Below are 18,086 nucleotides of genomic sequence, written 5' to 3'. Positions count from 1 at the left end.
TGATGAGGAAACTGGAACTCGCACTGTGGATGAAATCTTCTGTCGTCAGTAACAGCGATGAAATGAAAACAACAAGCTAATAATGTTTTCTTCTTTATTTCATTTACTGTGTTTACTGCAGAAACTGGCAAGAAAGTCATTTACTGATACAAATAATGTTTGTAAGCTCCCTGAAAAGTGCTGGTGCAAATAGTATATGGTGTAAAATAATAGTTCCACTGGCAGATACGTATTTACACGATTACATTATTACTAGAAACTGACTTTAGTGTGCTCCTAAATACATTTCTTTGTGAATTTTGTCATTCTTTGCAGCAGTCTCAGTGTGCATGTTTTGATTAATATCTTAAAGAAACAGACATATCTCCGTTTTTATGGTCATGTTTTGTCATTTTGTACAATTTAAAAAAAATAAGGAGAGGGTTTGTTTAAGAGAGAGAGAAGAAAAAAAAAGGGTAGGAAATGAGGAGCAAAAGAGGAATTTAGGAGGAGCATACAGCAGAATCCCCTCTCTGGAGAGGAGAGAGGGGATGGAGGGATGACTGGAAGGACAAAAAGATGGAGAGGCAACAAAAAAAAAAAAAGAGGCCGGCGAGAGGAAAAGGCTACCCTTTCGCTCACCAGATGAGGAAAAACGAGGGGTTGCAGGGAGCAAGAGATAACAGAGGAGAGGAAAGAAGAAGGGATCTGATTAGAGGATAAGCAGAGATCATCCCTCCATTGTTATAAAGGGATGGAAAAACTGACCCTCCCTCTTCCTCTATTTTCATCCCCCCTACCTCTTTTTTTTTTTTGCATCCTTTTGTTTTGAGCATTGTGGGGAGCTTGAAGAGGATGGAGGGATGGGAGAGAAAGAGAGATATAGCATTGCTCCATCCTGTTATGTCTCCCTCTTTTCCTCTCATCTCTCCACCTCTCTCTCTCTCTCTCTCTCTCTCTCTCTCTCTCTCTCTTTCTAGTGCTGCACCTGTGATACGCAGGGGATGGTAGTATAGAGAGGAAAGATGGAGAGACAAAGAGATGGATGGATGGATGGATAGAGGGAGCGAGGGAGGGAGGGATGAAACCAGGGGAAGGGAGGGGGATGGGGGGGGTTAGAGTCTCGCAACATTAGCATGCTGAGAGTGTCAGCACTCTCCTCTTTTTCTCTCCCTCCATCCCCATCCCTCTCTCCATCCATCCCTCCCTCTGTCTCTTTCTCCTCACTGGTCATTGCAATTATACCATCAAAACACTCCAGCCTGAGAGCATAATAGCTTCCCCCAGTGTGTGTGTGTGTGTGTGTGTGTGTGTGTGTGTGTGTGAGAGAGAGAGTGCACAAATGTGTGTGTGTGTGTCATCATGAGTGATCAAAAGGAATAGATGTGTGTGCATTTGTGCATAATTTAGTGGCGTACACGGTGCAACATGTGCATGTATGACATGTAGGGCAGCTGTGTGCGCATACGTGTGTATTTGCCAAAAACTGGATTTGCGGCATGTGTGGGAGCAACATGAGTGTGTGTGTGTGTGTGTGTGTTTGTGTGTGTGTGTGTGTGTGTGTGTGTGTGTGTGTGTGTGTGTGTGTGTTTGTGTAAGTATCGTCGAGTCCTACCGGCTAGAAAAACTGCTTCTTCAACCTCTGACCAAACACACTCTTAAAGCCTCTCTGTGAGACCCACTCTACATGTGTGTGTGTGTTTAGTGAGTTTCTATTTACACACACACACACACACACACACACACACACACATTCCAACTAATGGATGCACACAGGCATACAGTCATGGCTTTGAGACACAAACCGTTATGACCTACATGCCCAGTGGGTTATCATTAAGCCAAACAGCACACTCTGACACCTTTGGCTTTCCACACACACACACACACACACACACATACACACACACACACACACACACACACACACACGCACATTCACACGCTCACTGTTTTTTTGTTTTGTTCTCTTAACTTCCTCTATCCCTCTACCCTTCCACCCTCTGTCTCTTCCTCTTTCTCTTGTTCTCTAACACACACACACACACACACACACACACACACACACACACACTCACTCACGCACACACATTTCCCCCTCTATGCGCTTGTTATCCCTCTCTGTCCGCTTGTTTCTCTCTGTCACCTTGCCCTGAGCTATTTGAGCACACTTCTGTCTCTGTCTCTCTCTCTCTCTCTCTCTCTCCCTTTAACATACTCCCATCTCGCTCTTATACACAAAACACTCTCATTCTCTTTCTATCTGTGCGCCCGCCTGTCTAAACCTCACTTCCAATCTGTCTGTCTGTCTCTCTCGCTTTCTGCTAGCGTCAGTCTTGACACACGGTCTCTGTCTCTTTGTGTCACTGCAACACGATATCCTGATTCACAGGTGAACAGTAATCCCAAAACACCTTAAAACAACTTGATACATTTGATGTAGCACAGTTGAAAAGTGAAAGGGCCAATCCAGTTATTTTACAGTCGGTTATTGCTAAGCTTTCTTTACTAGACCTATAGTGTTGGTGTGTATACCTATTCATGTTTTTTAGTTCATATTCCACAACAATCATAGTTTCTTCAGAGGCACCCATAATTCTTATTCATGTGTTTTTGCAGAGACCAAATCTCAATCAGCGATATTATACACAAACATAAGCGAACGTCTGTACTCGAGGAGAAATAAGTCGATGGTTTGAGGCTCAAAACGCTTTCAGGAAACAAAACACTGTATACGTATTTTTGAGGCAACAAATACTAACCAATCACAACACAGAAGCACGAGCCAATCGAAATACACGAGGGCAGGATTAAGCGAACAATTTGGGGAACAATTACAGCTTGACATGACGAAAAACAAGTCAAGGTATTGTCACCCTTTTTTTTATTGACTTCCTATAAGCACTATATAAGCTAGTTAAAACTTTCTTCTGCACAGACCACCTCAATTTGTTGGCATGAGGATACAACAAAAAAAGAGCTGAAAGAGGCTAAAATGTTTCATAAATCCAAGAGTGAAAAGCACCGTCGGTGAAGGTTATTTGCTCCAAAAAGAAACCCCTATGGTCATTTGACCCACTGTTCATGAGATAATGCACCTTTAACTAGGCATTTGTACCCCAATCCCCCCCCCCCCTCCCACTTTATAGTATTGCTCTGACTATAGTTTGTTGTTTCCTCTTTTATGTGGCTATTTCTCTCCTACTTTTTTCTACCCCCCTCCCTCATTCCCTTTTTTTTCTCCCCCCATCACTCTCTCCATGTAAGTAAATCAATGAACATACACTTTATGCCATCTATTGATCCTTTCATATCTATCTGTCCTCACTCCCTCCTGATTGCCCTCTGTATTTCTCTCACTTTTTCACTCTACTCCATCCCCCCCCCCCAATCCCATTTTTCCTCACCCCTGTCTATCTCCCCTTTGAATTTATAATCTCTATTCCCTTATTCTGTCTCTCTCTGTCAGTCCCTTTCTCTTTATATCCCTCGCTTGGGACTTCCTATTTATACGGCTGGCACCTTCATGCTCCCACTGAAGTGTGTGTGTGTGTGTGTGTGTGTGTGTGTGTGTGTGAGCGAGTGAGTGTTTGATGTTGGTCTAAGTGGTTAACATAATATGAGCCCTCAGAGAGATGACGTTCCCGCACTCACACACACACTTATGCACAATTTCAGGCTTTTTGGGAGGCTTTTCTGTGAACAATTTGTGCTTTTCAGTATTCTCCAGCTTGTGAAGCAGATCCATGTATTATCTATCAATTGCATTCTCCCACTCCGTCCTAATACACGCACTCACACGCAAACACCTTTGTGGCTCGACATCCTTCCTAGAATGACAAAAAACCTGGTATTATCTTTTGTTATTTGTTACAGCAGATGGAGCCATCATTTCGTGACCTCGCCATCTCTTGCTGTCCCCGGTCTGCATATGTTTTTATTTATTCAGACCTCTTTCGCTTTCTCTCTTTTCATGCCCTCTCCTCCTTTCCGCCTGTTTATGTTTATTCAGTCACATCACCCTCTTTTTGCTCTGCGTCTCTCCCCCTTTTCTCTCCCTCTGTGCCCGTGTGTCCAGCTTTTGTTACAAGCCTCGTTTCCATAACAACTGCAACCTTTCAGTCAGTGCCTAACCATTTTTAATCAGAAGAAAAAAGCAGAGATGAGATGAGACAGAGGGAGAATAGGAAAGGAGGTTACATGGGTGATTGATGAAAAATGTATCCTATTTTATCCTCAGAAAGAGATGACAAGAGGAGAATAAAGTGAGGATGGAAACTGGCCCTGATCTAATGGTGAGACACTCTGGGCAAGATTCCCAGCAACAGGTATCAGAGTGCTGCTCAAGGACAGGCATCTATTTATGTGTTTTCCCGGAAGCCTAATCTTCCAAATTATCACAGCAACAACTTAAATTCAGTCATTACGACTAGTTAGATTGAGACTTTCCTAGAAATGGCCCTACCTTTCCTTTTTTCTGGATTTTGAAACACTTACATTTGTGTATGTGTATTTGTAGTTATGTTAAAGTGATCAAAGTGTATTTTTAAAGGAACAATATGTAAATTTCCCACCTTAAAATAGTACAATTATTGTCTCTCCCATGTCTACTAATCGGCCCAGTCGCCTGGAAACACAGGCTGTTTCATTATCGGTGTCATGGTTGTGTGCTTGGCAGATTTAACAGGCTCAGAAAGTCACCTGACACAAGTTATTTCTAAGGTTTGCGCACCAATAAAGAAATAAATCCTTACAACGAGCTGTAGACGCTTTCAGACTTATGTATTTACGCAAAATGTAATAATATGACTCTATCTCAAGATTTATTCTTGGGCTTTTTGTCTTCATTGGATAGGATTCTGGCTAGAGTAGGAAACCAGGGAGAGAGAGAGAGAGAGGGAATGAAATGCAGGAAAGGAGCCAAAGGCCAGACTTAAACCTGAGCTGCTGTTGAGTCTCTGAACATGGGGTGTGACTTAACTGCTAGGCCATCTGCACCCCCAAAATCTGGTGATGGTACTGTACCTTGTCAGTCGAAAAAGGGTTTTGGTTTCTAAAAACACCAACCATCTGCTCGTCAACAAATTCACATTGTCTGCGTTGGCGAGCTGTAACAGCAGTGCAGTTGCACTCAGAGACCTTTTGTGGGCGCCAAACCAAATTCCTCCATAATGTTGCTTTAATGCTTGTGTGAGGATTTTTTTTAGTTGGTCAGGCAGAAGTTTACACGCCTCTTTATGAGCTTTTTATGAGACGAAAACAAGATCATTAGAATAAAGATAACATGTTTGTATATAGTCATTTGTAAGCCTATTGCCTGAAACACTGAAGCACCCTCATGGACCAGCCTTTTTTTATTTTTTATTTACTTTGTCTGCACATAGATTATCTGAATTATACATTTTACTAAAAGAAAGGAGGTTACGGGTTTTTTTTTTTGGTTAAAAAAAATACTTAGCCTGCACATGTGATAAAATCAGCAGAGCAATAAAATGAACATGCGAGTCATGACAATTGACAAAAAGTCTAAAGATTCTTACAGAAGCTTTAAAATAGACAAAAAAAATAAATAGTAACTTGTAAATTAGGGCTATTCCTAATTGTCAGTCCTGAATGGGCTTTACATAAATGTCCAAAAACTGTTAATGAATGACCACACGACTTTCACTGGTGAAAATATTCTCACAATTTTAAGATATTTTGATAAAAGTCTTTAATTCATTTACTGTTTCTTCAGCATGAAAACACTTCTTTTTTTTTTTTTTAATCTTTAAATTACTCCTCAGTTCTGGTTAATGACGTCATACAGTCTAATTGTGCTATTAATTATAAAAGGTAATTACCGTAATGTGAAGTGAGTTAGTGTAACCGCAGTGCTTCTGACCATTTAAGCCAGCATCCTTTGTTGAGTGTAGGCTGTGTGTGTGTGCCTGTGTGTGTTTGTGCACGTACAGGGGGGGTGGGGGGGTCATGATGCCAACATGGGAGGGACCGGACCGTCAAGTGGCCAGCTCTCGAGCCTACCCGCCCACCGCGAGCCACTCCACACCGGGAGCAGCGCGTCAGGATGATGCCAGCCACAGATAGATGGACCGGCGAGGGAGGGGGGAAAAAAAACTGCACGGTGACACAACTAGAGTAAAAGAGGAGGCGGTGAGTAAAAAACTGAGAGAGTTGAGAAGAAAAACAAAAAGGACAAAAATAGAGTAGAGTGAACGGTGGATAACCCGCCGCTGTCTGTTTCCTCTCTATCCGCACAGATGCCCGAGGCCCGCACGGCTCCAGTTGAACGCAGTTGACCGAGGCAGAGCACACAGGAGCGGTCACCGAAGTGGGAAGCTTCGTGGGGGGGGCGGCGGGGGGTGTGGGAGACAAAAAAACACCGCCGGAGCGCTTCTCTTCCACTGAGTGTGAGTTCGTTTTTGAACTTCTTTCGCTGCGTAAGTGTTTCCACATTTCACTGTGTGTTAAAGCTGCGCCTGCGAGGGTCAGCGTCTGCTCGTGGACCACTGGTTTAGTCAGTGTATTTATTTCCTTTTCATACTGCGACATTTGTCCACCACTGCCAATTAGTCACAGGACACACCGCGGGCGCGCGCGCACTCACACTCACACTCACACACACACTCACACTCACACTCACACACACACACAAGCTGACAGCTCGTGCGTCAAATGGGCAAAGAGGATTCGCGTGGCAAAACCGGCAGATGTTTCCACGCATATGCTTCAAACTTATAATTCAAACAAAAGCCTGTATTAATGAAAGATAGATAGATAGATAGATGACACAATTCAGGAAGTATGCTTTAAATCTGAAATTAGGGTTGATAGGCTATTTATCACTCTTGAAGTAATACTTTCTAGGCTCTAAGTAAAACATTTGATTTCCTGATTTCCGTGTATTAAGGCCTATATGTGCATGTAAGCTTATTATTTGACACAGGAAAACCTGTTGACCTATTTGATATTTTTTGCTGTATATTCTCACGTGGTATAAATCTTCACACAGGTCAAACACGTTTCAAAGCTGGTTTGTTGATGTACTTCAGTGAGCTGTGAGTGCATCTCCTCCCTTGTGATGTTGCCCTTGTCACGGCGACAGCAACGCAAGAAGTAGGCGACCATTCCTTAAGTCTAATCTACGAGTTGACAGCTTTCATTTTCATTGCTCCGTGTTCAAATTTTGTGTAGCTTTTCCGCTGGCTTTGAAAAGCTAATCTGTCCCCGGTATAAGCGCATTGGCTGGTTTGCCATCTGGGCAGTATTATAGTAGAGCGGAGAGAGCATTTGAATAATTGATATTAAGCTATTTATAGTAGGATTATTCTCTTCATGTTGCACAGGGGACCTATGAACTTGTCTGTATGTCTATCTATCTATCTATCTATCTATCTATCTATCTATCTATCTGTCTATCTGTCTGTCTGTCTGTCTGTCTATCTATCTATCTATCTATCTATCTGTCTATCTGTCTGTCTGTCTATCTATCTATCTGTCTATATATCTGTCTATCCATCAATCTTAGTTTTTTTTCAATTGTGAACATTGACAATCAAGTTGCGTTCTAAAATATTGAATATTGTATGTGTTCACGTTTTTTGGAATTTCACACACCTCTTCTATTGTGGCCGTACATCTGTCCATTTATCATCCCTCCATCTTTGAGTGGCAGTGTATCCATCTGAAGTGGATTAGGGGTGTTATCAAAGCTAAGTAGGATGACTGTTCACACACTCTCGCATATGCACACACACACACACACACACACACGCGCGCGCGAGCACACGCAAGCACGCACGCACGCACACACACACACATACGTTCATGCTACTCTCACTCCATTTCACTCCCCAAGGACCATTGACCATTGTTAGCCCTCTCTCAAGCCTCTTTTGCTTTTGTGTAAGTGTGTGTGTGCGCGTATGTGTGTGTTTGACGGTAAACACTCTGATCAAACAGTGCTTAACAAGCTGCCTGAACTGATAACAGAGAGAGGAGAGGAAGAGAGGATGAGAGAGGAAGGAAAAGGGGGAGAGGGTTGTCAGCAAAAAAGAGGAGGTTACATACTGACAAAGAGCGCCAGGATGTGCGCTTCTGTCTTTATTTAATCGTGTGATGTACTGTTATTTACAAGATAGGCATCAGCTATTATCTGTTTTACTGGCATTTCCAGGTATTGTGGCGGGGATCGTGCATAATGTTGTTAAAATGTACCTTCTGTCCGTAGATTTCCCATCTATAAAAGTTATTATCCAATAAAATTGCCCATTCATATTTTAGTACTCGTCTGTTTTTTGCGTTCCCTGCCAAAACTAATACACAAACGCAGTCGTCGCCCTTCATTTTCGCCTCTTGTATTTACATATCACCTCTTAGGCAGCGCACAGTTGAAAGGAACAGGAAGAGGAAAAGCCGATGCTACGTTACAAAGATCATGATCCAGATGTTAACCTACTGCAGTACCAGCACATATCCTGATCCCTGTCTGTTGACCTGCATTAAAACCTTCCCTCTGTCTCCCTTGTACACCAAACCTTTGGGTCCGGTCTGATCTTGAATAACTGTTTGGAGCATTTTCAAATTCATCTATCGTGTGCGTGCTTGGCATAACCTCATCTTTTTGTCACTGCGACAATGTCTGCTTGTATTTTGCAGCTCGATTCAAGAAGTTCATTCTCATAACCATAAAAGTGGAAGTGGCTGTTTGCTGTGTTTGACCAGTAACCTGTTCTACTGTCAAGGTAAGCAGAAGTCATGTTGTCGATGACATCATGATGTGCATCTATTCATTTGCAGTACAGCTCATTATCTGGCTTTACTTTTAGTGAGTAAACACACCCTCTGAGTGCATTTAGGCGTTAACAAAAACAAACCTCTGACATGAGTCTGAAATATTTCTGCCTTTTCTCGAACACAGTAAATGAATTAATGAAGCAGCGATTGTTGAAAATGAAATTGAAATATTCAATGCAACAATTCAAGGATTCCTGATCGCTGCTTGAACACACAAATGAGAGCTTTCATTCGTACTATTTCTTTTGTTTCACTACTTTCCAGGATAACATTTTTTTTACCATCAAGGTCTATGAATTATTCAAAGTGTCAGGGACGTAGACTTTGTCGTTGATATTTTACACAGATGTTATTCATCCTGCTGTGTTGAGAAAAGGAAGAAACTTTAAAGTTGTGCGTCAAAGAATGTGGCTTAGTCAAAACTATCTGCAGGGTATAAATGGTATACGAAAACAGGTTTATTTTTCCTTTCATTAGAATCCTGGATAACTTCTAAAGTTTGGACCGTCTGCTTCTTAAAATACATAATATCAACAACTATATTTGTCTTTTTCTATCCTTCTTCCTATCTCTCTCCAGTCATGGATTCCCCCACAGATCTTTTCGACGACTCAGCTCCACAGATTCATGCATTTGCTCCCACTCACAGCTCCACAGACCTCCATCCTCAACCGAGCGCGGGCCGCCCTCCTCCCGCCTTCAGACCCCTTGGCTTCCCCCTCATCCACCACCTCCTCCAGCCAGGTGGAGCCCCCAGGAGAATTGGAGGGCAACTCAACCCAAACCTGAGCACGCACAGACACCTGGAGGACACGCCTTTAGAGGAGGAGAGAGGAGAGAAGGATGGGCATGTGGGGCAAGATGTTGACGGAGGAGAGGGAGAAGTGATGGAAGGAGAGGAGAGCTTGTTGGTGGTGAAGAAGAGACACAGTGACACCGCCCTCGCTGCCGATTGGAGTCAAGACATCTTGAAAGTGAAGAGGATGAAGCTGGAGAGCCGACAGAGAGATGGAGAGGCGGAAGAGGGAGGCAGGAGGCGTGAGGGAGGGAGGGAGGGAAAGAGGAGAGAGAAGGAGGAGCTGAAAGAGCAGCTAGAGGAGGCAAGAGAGAGACTGCAGGCCCTGCAGGAGAAAGTATGGAGGGCTTTTGGGGAAAAGCACATGGCAGAGGAGGATAAGAATAGGAGGAGCAAAAATAGGGGAGGAGGAGACGGGAGAGAGAGAGATGTGGGGATGATGGAGGAGGAGGAGATCACCGACGGGTTGTATGATGAAGAAGACATTGACGGTGGAGAAATAGAAAAAGAATCCTTCTCCCTCTTTTCTGTTTCTCCTTTTGATAACTTCCACAAGCGGGGAGAGGAGAGGCAAAAAGACAGCGAGAGGAGGATGGAGAGAGGAAGAGGAGGGGGAGGAGGAGGAGGAGGAGGAGGAGGGGGTTTGCACTTTGAGGGACTGATGGAGGGAGCGGGGTTGTGGTTGGATTGCGGAGGGCTCTTAAGAGGAGACTGGCAAGGAGGGTTGGAAGAGGAAGGTGAGGAAGGAGGGCAGAAGTTTGCTCAGGCGCTGAAGCTGGAATTGGGCAGCGCTGTGGCTCGAGTCATTGATCGAGTGCTCCGCCTTTACACTGAGATGACAGATATAAATCCTGCCTCGCCACCTGCCGCCATTTCTTTCCTGCCGTCCGACACTGGGAATGAAGGCGCGAGGGAGAGAGGAATGTGGATGGGACTCTTGACCAGAGGGGACGAGAAGATGAGAGGGAAGGAGGATAAAAGAGGAGAACAGGATGAAGAAAGAGAGAAGCACTTTGAAAAAGCAAATAATGGGAACGCCCTTGCGTCTCATCGCACTGAAACCTCAGACCTGGCGATGCCATTGGCTGTTCAGAGGTCGCCTGACATCCGAAAGGCCCACCCACTCCTCGGCCCACCTCTCTCTTCTCATCTGAACTCCTCTCACCCAAACCTCTCCCTTCATCACCCTTCTCTACCTCGCCCGCCTCCCCTTTCTCACCCTACCCTTTTACCCTCAGCCCAACAACCCAAGGAACCCTCCTCATCATTCCACCCGTCGTCATCCTCCTCTTCCTCTTCCTCATCTTCCTTCCCCCCGCCTCCACCGCCTCCCCCCCCTCCTCCCCCTCTCCCTCTCCCGCTCCTCCACTACTCCATGCAGCAGCTCTTCTCTCGCTCTCTCCACCACTCCCAGCTGCCCCACCTCCCCCTGTCCCGCAAAGACTATTTGAGCGCCGACCCCTTTTTGGAGTTCTCGTCTCACCCGTCTTCCCACCCCTCTTTCCCTCCGCTCCCTTTGCTTGGTCACCTGGACCCTTCCCTTGCACGCCACGCTCACGCTCACGGCGGCAGGGAGAGGGAGAGAGGGATGAGGGGAGATGGGGGAATAAGAGGAGGGATGGACGGAGGAGAGCTCTACCTTACTGCTGGAGGAATATCCTTTTGTGAAAAGTGGCGGGGGGAGGAAGGAGGGAGTAGAATGTGTTTGATGATGATGATGTGTGTGAAAAAGGAAACATATTTACCCTTAACTGGCCTCATGTATACACTCAGGAGGGCTTGTCTCCCTGCCATCTGAAGAAAGCCAAGCTCATGTTCTTCTACGCACGCTATCCCAGCTCCAATACACTTAAGACTTACTTCCCTGATGTCAAGGTGTGTTTTTTCTCCCCCGTCACAAGTGCTGCATCAATAATCCATCCACTTAATGTACGTGTTACCATTGACTAAAACAAAATCCTGGTAATAGATACCCCAGTGCAACATCTTAACATGCTATGGTAAGATAGAGCTTAACTGATAATATGTTTTGTGTTCATCTGTTTTTGACAATAATAACATTTTGATTTCATTTTTTTAAAAGTGATGTAAGCGCTGATAATAACTTAATTTATGTGAAGGTGAACAAACATTTGAGTTATGTTTAAAAGAAAGTTCACTTTTTACTATACAATTTACTGTATTGTAAAGTGGTTTCACGTGCTGCAACACATTACAATGTATAAGACACACATGACAATAGGGTTTGGAAATCTTCATCTTCAAAATAACTTAAACTTATTAAGTTAAAATATATCATTTTTTTGAAATAGAAGAGTTTTATTATAAATGAGCCTAAAACGTGACACTTGATTGCGTCATACTGCAGCAGTGATGATCCCTTTGATGGTGATAATCCGGGTGGTATTTTTCTAAAGTGTGGTGGATTATGTTTTAACTGTGTCACTGAATGTAAGCCTTTGTGACTGGATGACAGACGGCAGCATCTTAAAAACCCCTCAAAAAGTTCATTGGCCCGTACGGGGATCGAACCCGCGACCTTGGCGTTATTAGCACCACGCTCTAACCAACTGAGCTAACCGGCCACGGACATGTGGGTGATGACGTCACAAACTAATTTGCGTCGGGAGAATTAGCCTGTGTTAAGATTTTTACTACATAGCTAATTGGTCATATACCAAATGTTGAGCGATGTGGAGGAAAAATTCGCACTTTGTACACAAGTTACCATCAAAAAGCTAGTTGGCCCGTACGGGGATCGAACCCGCGACCTTGGCGTTATTAGCACCACGCTTTAACCAACTGAGCTAACCGGCCACGTGTTTCAGTGGCATGACGTCACACACGAATTCGCGTCGTACTGAATAAACTATTAGGTTTAGATCTTTGGTTTTCTGATTCATAATAAAGGGCTTTAAAAAAAACTAAAACAAAACTGTTGATTGATGTGGAGAAAGATTCACACTCTCAATAAAGATCATTCAAGTCATTCTCGCTTATTGCTCAAGTAGTTGAAGCAAGATGAAGTTACAATTAAAACCGGAGCGATTGCGTGATTACACACAGTAAGGTTGTGTTACGTTTTTAAAACTATTTATTTAAAGACGTACTTAAATTAAAGTGTAATTATCCATCACAAATTAATGAGAGGGAATATGTTTGAATCCCAGCATCTGCAGAAACATATTAAGCCATTTATCTTGTATGAATGGAAATAGCCTTAAATCAGTTTAAATGATACAAGCCTCTACAAAATCACTTTGACTGTAGAATAAGAAGGATTTTTCACTGTGAATATCTTTATAAACCTTAATATCTGTTCTAAATCACCAATAGACAACGATCCCAGGTAGTGTTCAAAACCAGATGTAGGATTTTCATGATGTGATTTCTCTTCCTTTGAGCTACTAGCTGTTATTGTCTGTGAAGTAATCTTTAAAATGTGACTTTAAATACTGGGAGAAATCATGAAATAAGTACTCCTCTCCTGCTCACTTCCTGTCCTGCTGTGTTTCTGTCCACTGTCTAGTTTAACCGCTGCGTGACCTCCCAGATGATTAAATGGTTCAGCAACTTCAGAGAGTTCTTCTACATCCAGATGGAGCGCTTTGCACGACAGGCTGTCCGTGAGGCTCTCAACCGGTTGGTTTAAATTGTCACTCGTTCATTTTCAAATGATTTGCTGCAAAACTTCCATTGTTTGACTGGCTTTTATATTCCAGCCAGCATGTTGGCCATGAATTTTGATTTCTACAACTTCTACTAAATGAGATTATTTAATGAAGTTGATCGTGCAACCTCTGAGCTATAAGAAACAAATAATATCGCAATGATAGCATTTAAATTGGGGTGCTTGTGTGTCTGTGTCACCCAGGGAGGGTGCACCCCGTGTGGGCAGAGAGAGTCAGCTGAGAGTTGGCCGTGACTCTGAGCTTTACCGCATACTAAACATGCACTACAACAAAAGTAACGTCTACCAGGTAAGGAGATTGTCCATAAAGCATCATTCATTTCCACAAAGCTTTCAGCTCACAGACTAAATATTAGAGTCCATGCTTTGAGGCTTTAGTCATTGAAAGCATGATTCTTTTATTTAACCACATATACAGGGGACCTCGAGTCTGATTATGTCCAAGTTTTTCATGTGTATCTGTGCACAAGGTCACATATTGCATAAGGTGAATCACCAATAATAGGACGTACATCTCTGGCTCTGAATGTCGCCTGCAGGCTAACAAAAAGGCTTCGGGTTGGTCCAGTACTCTATGAATTGAGCTCTTTCAGACGGAGCTGATAAAAGCTAATGAGCTGATGTGAGGACTTGGCACTTTTCTGTTATAAAGTAAAGGAAATTGTCTTGAATTATATTGTTATTTGTATCAGTAGATACTGTTTTAAAGCCACTACAATGAGGACTTAACTCTAGAAAATGTACACAAACTTTTTTTCTCCATTTGATGTAAAACCATGTTGTTTTTAAGCTTACCTTGATTGGTCGTCTGTCTTAAAGAGCCCATGTTCTGCCCTTTTTGGGGTTCGTATATTTAATCTATGTATCTACTTTTGTACGTTCACAATAGCTAAAGTTTTAAAAAAGTGTCTGTTTTCATGTACTGCTCCTCCTTGCTCCCTCTCCGCTCTGAGTCTGTCAGCTACACTCTGTTGAGCCCACACTGTTAGACCCCACGTGGGCCAAGTCTGCTCTGATTGGTCTGCCGATCCGCTCTGTCGTTATTGGTCAGTTGCTCAGCACGCTTCTCGGAAATTTCAACATGAGCTGCAGGGCTTTCCACAACGAGCCAATGGGCTTAGATCGGTGATCTCACACTGACAATGACGCCGCACTGACAAATATTTATCGAGGGGGGCTAGAACCGAGCGTTACGTGCGGCTAATGCTACAGCTAACAGGCGGACTTTGAATTTTTACACATAGATGTGCCTAAACATGCACAGGACACTTGGAAAACACACTTAAGGGCATATAAAACCAGAAAAAGCATAATATGGGACCTTTAAAGTATCACTCTAAGCAGGCTAAACTGTAAATCTGCCTGGTTAAGGTCGTTATAATCTGTTCCTTGTTTACTTCACTCCAGTCATCGTTTTTCTTTGTAATCTGTATTAATGCATGTGTGAACACACCTGCACCAACGAGTAAGCTGCTTGCACTAACTTGACCTCAAATGGAATAGCATCCTCACAAGATTTATTACTTGAATTATTATCCTGCTTCAATCAATTATGTCCACATGTGTCCTTGTCAAAAGCCAATTGGCCCGTACGGGGATCGAACCCGCGACCTTGGCGTTATTAGCACCACGCTCTAACCAACTGAGCTAACCGGCCATATGTTCAAAATATCACTATGTGATTCAAAAACAATTATATAAGTCAACGCTGAGGTTGTTTCAAAGGAACTAGGTGATAACATGACACAATATAACAATACCTGCCTGAACTTCACACTAGAGGGTAAAAGATTTTGTTTTCAAAATGAGTCATTTTCTCAGTTAAAGAGTGAAAGCACATAACATACAGATGGACGGTGTTCTACAGGTTAGCTGCTCGCTTTATAATAACCTGTGGTATTATCAATAAGGATGACTTTCTGTGCACTCTGTGGATAGGCCGTCTTTACTTTACAGACAATACATGTGTGAGTTTTCATTTTCAATGACACACAACTAATACATTTCAAAATGTGTTTTTGTTAAAAAAAAAATTCCATTCCTGTTAGAATAATTCCTTTTAGCATGAGCCATTAACTCATTATCAAAGATTAGTAGCCTTGAATAGCTATCGCACACAGGTAGAGGCTCAAATCCTCAAAGAGCTGTTTCTAGAGAACTGATTTCTCTTCTATTGTATGCTTGAAGTTGGAGGTGTCATTATGAGCAAAGTTATTGAGCAGAATGTGGCCTTGTCTTCAGCAGACATTTTAAAAAGAGTGAGGCTGTAGAGGAAAATACATAAATTTTTACATTTCAGTGTTTCAGTGTATTCTGTGGTCCAGGTTTTCGATTGAGAAATGAAAAAAAGAAATTGAAACACTGCATCACCACTATGGGGTTAGAAAACAGACGGGACTCATCGCGTCTGTCAGTATAAGCATTTTTACCTGACATTAGGGTTTCTGTGCGCAGGTCCCAGAGAGGTTCATCGAGGTGTCAGACTTGGCTCTGAGGGAGTTTTACTCAGCCATTTGGACTGGGAGAGACAGCGACCCCTGCTGGAAGAAAGGGATCTATAAAATCATCTGTAAGCTTGACAGTCCTGTGCCAGATGCCTTCAGACTGCCCGGCTGTCCTGTCGGCTGATGATGGAGCCATTTTTATCTGGTACACACACACACACACACACACACACACACACACACACACACACACACACACACAAATTATAAACAGAAAATCAGAAAAATACTGAAGGTTGAACATTTTATTTCAACCTTCTCAAAGCGAGAGCTGGTGAGATGAAATCCATTCAGTTCAACATTATTTTCATTCACGATTTATTGGTTTAAAAAAAAAAAAAGAAGAGATAAAACAATAAAAGGCTTCTGTTTGACTTAGTGTGCAGGGAGGCACATTCCTGCTTTAATGGACGGACACACACAGGCTCTATAGTAGACTGACACACTCGATGCTGTGATAAGAGTCTTATGACTGCACTTATTGAGGAACGTGACCATACCGTCGAATTGAAAAGGAATTCTCTCTCGATTCTTCACCGGTCACTTGACTTCTAGGAGTGATAAAACTGTCATGAAGTAAAGAGTCGCTGCAGGACAATACATATAGTTTTTGTGAGTGTTGATTTTCCCAGATGATGGCTTCTGTCCAAAACGCTTTGTCAAAATGTTTCATTGATGCCCTCGGAAATATTTATGCATTCCCTGTAAATTAAATCAATGAACAAAGATTCCCTTCTGTGTTTCCCCTTTAAATCTCCCATTCTGTGTAATAACATGTGCTGCTCACAGCTGTTTACTAAACATCCAAACACTTTCAAAGAGTCTAAACCTGAGCGCTAAGAGTTTTCAAATTACATACCTTCATCTTTACTTTCACTGGGAACATTTTAATTAGCAGATTTTTTTTTTTGTTAAAAGCATCATCATGCTTTGCAGTTAAAAAACTTGCAAGTATAATCTTTAACTATCACACTGAAACATTTCAGTGCTGCTCTCTCTAATGGTTGAGCAGCGGTTTAGCATTAGATGCTTGTCAGAACATCAAACATGATCTGGAAATGGACTGTTGCCTTACGTGTGGGCTTTTTTTTGAAGTGTCAGTAGTACCTTTTATTCTGCGTGCCCCACAGCTCTTGTGTTTTTGACATACTTTAAGATGGGTGTAAGGATGCTTTTCATCAACATCACAGATCTGTCATGTTTGCGTTTTAGCTGAAGTTTGGTTTGCATCCACGAGAAAAAGAAAAAGGACCAATCATAAAAGAATAAAACCTGATTTACTGGAACTATTTCATTTATTGTAAAATGTAAAACATGAAGTTTCCCCTGTTGCAGAAAACAATCAGGCCGTTGTTTTTGGTGAGTGGATTTGTTTAGCTTCTTTATCAATCTCTGTGTGACATTAAATTATTATAGAGCTTTTGTACATGATGGCACAATGTAAGCAAAATGTAATAAAAGTTCTGCCAAGAGGGACACTATATACAGAATTTAATAATCAATGTTTTTTCTATGTACACTCATTGTTCAATACTGTTTTTGTATTCCTTTAAAGTGATGCAAAACTACAATGCACAATTAGCTCAAAGCAACATGTGTAAGGTATTCCAGAAAGCGTTCACTATATTTCCTGTATATCATGAATATTCCTAAAGACAACACTGTGGGATTGAGCCCACATGTAAACTATTTGTGGCGTGTTTTAAAAGTGCATGTTGACTATATTTGCATTACATTTTTTTTTTTTGTAATCGCTTATTTTTCTCTCATTGCTTCTACTGGTCTCTCTTTTATATTGTTCATATAATATTCTTTAGATCTGTGCCTCATTTAAACTTTGGTGAATTTTGATGTTTAAACTTATCAGTGAATAAAAGTGATACCAGGTTTGTGGAGTGATTTCTTGATTCAAACACACACACACACACACACACACACACACACATTCACACACACGTGCTTAAAACACACAAGCTCCCCGGTGTTCAGATCCTGCTAGCCAACACTAATGCCATCATACGTTAAGCCTTTAATCTAACAACATTGCTGCAACATCCACACACACAGATACACATATTCTCAGAGACACTAATACTTGGATGATAGCTTGCAAGAGGCTCAGCCCTGGACTAGGCACCTGAGAAAGCATCACACACACACACATCTAAACCACAGGAGTCTTGCAGAAAAGGCTCCTGTGCTGCAGGAACGGATCTCGCCACAGTGAACCTAGTCAAACCTAGATGGCTCTACATAGTAGATTTAATTTGATATTAACACAGAGGTCGCAAACTATAACGCAAAATTTGCAAAAATAACT

The 18,086-nt window shown here is 42.4% G+C and overlaps 1 protein-coding gene and 3 non-coding genes across 8 annotated transcripts; 1 reads left to right on the top strand and 3 right to left on the bottom strand.

The window, feature by feature from the left end:
- The first annotated feature begins 5,978 nt into the window (after positions 1-5,978).
- prox3 (prospero homeobox 3) lies at positions 5,979-17,655 on the top strand. 5 transcript variants are annotated; one of them, XM_065950113.1, is made up of 9 exons: positions 5,979-6,132; positions 6,240-6,389; positions 6,992-7,095; positions 8,638-8,723; positions 9,355-11,225; positions 11,333-11,446; positions 13,101-13,213; positions 13,446-13,551; positions 15,717-17,655. In XM_065950113.1, the coding sequence occupies exons 3-9, from the start codon at positions 7,061-7,063 to the stop codon at positions 15,888-15,890; spliced, it is 2,499 nt and encodes an 832-aa protein (XP_065806185.1). In that variant the 5' UTR covers positions 5,979-6,132; positions 6,240-6,389; positions 6,992-7,060; the 3' UTR covers positions 15,891-17,655. The 5 variants fall into 5 exon arrangements, with proteins under 5 accessions (XP_065806185.1, XP_065806186.1, XP_020499325.2 ...); XM_065950114.1 differs by having other exon boundaries at positions 5,980-6,132; positions 9,355-11,226; positions 11,340-11,446; XM_020643669.3 differs by lacking the exon at positions 6,992-7,095 and having other exon boundaries at positions 5,980-6,132.
- Positions 12,083-12,156, bottom strand: trnai-aau (transfer RNA isoleucine (anticodon AAU)). Its single transcript has one exon. It is a non-coding gene; the product is annotated as a tRNA-Ile (tRNA).
- trnai-aau (transfer RNA isoleucine (anticodon AAU)) lies at positions 12,315-12,388 on the bottom strand. Its single transcript has one exon. It is a non-coding gene; the product is annotated as a tRNA-Ile (tRNA).
- Positions 14,846-14,919, bottom strand: trnai-aau (transfer RNA isoleucine (anticodon AAU)). The gene has a single exon. It is a non-coding gene; the product is annotated as a tRNA-Ile (tRNA).
- Positions 17,656-18,086: the final 431 nt, after the last annotated feature.

This window comes from Labrus bergylta, chromosome 22 (genome assembly GCF_963930695.1).
Source record: "Labrus bergylta chromosome 22, fLabBer1.1, whole genome shotgun sequence".
Lineage (NCBI taxonomy): Eukaryota > Metazoa > Chordata > Actinopteri > Labriformes > Labridae > Labrus > Labrus bergylta.
This window is presented reverse-complemented; position numbering and strand designations above follow the sequence as displayed.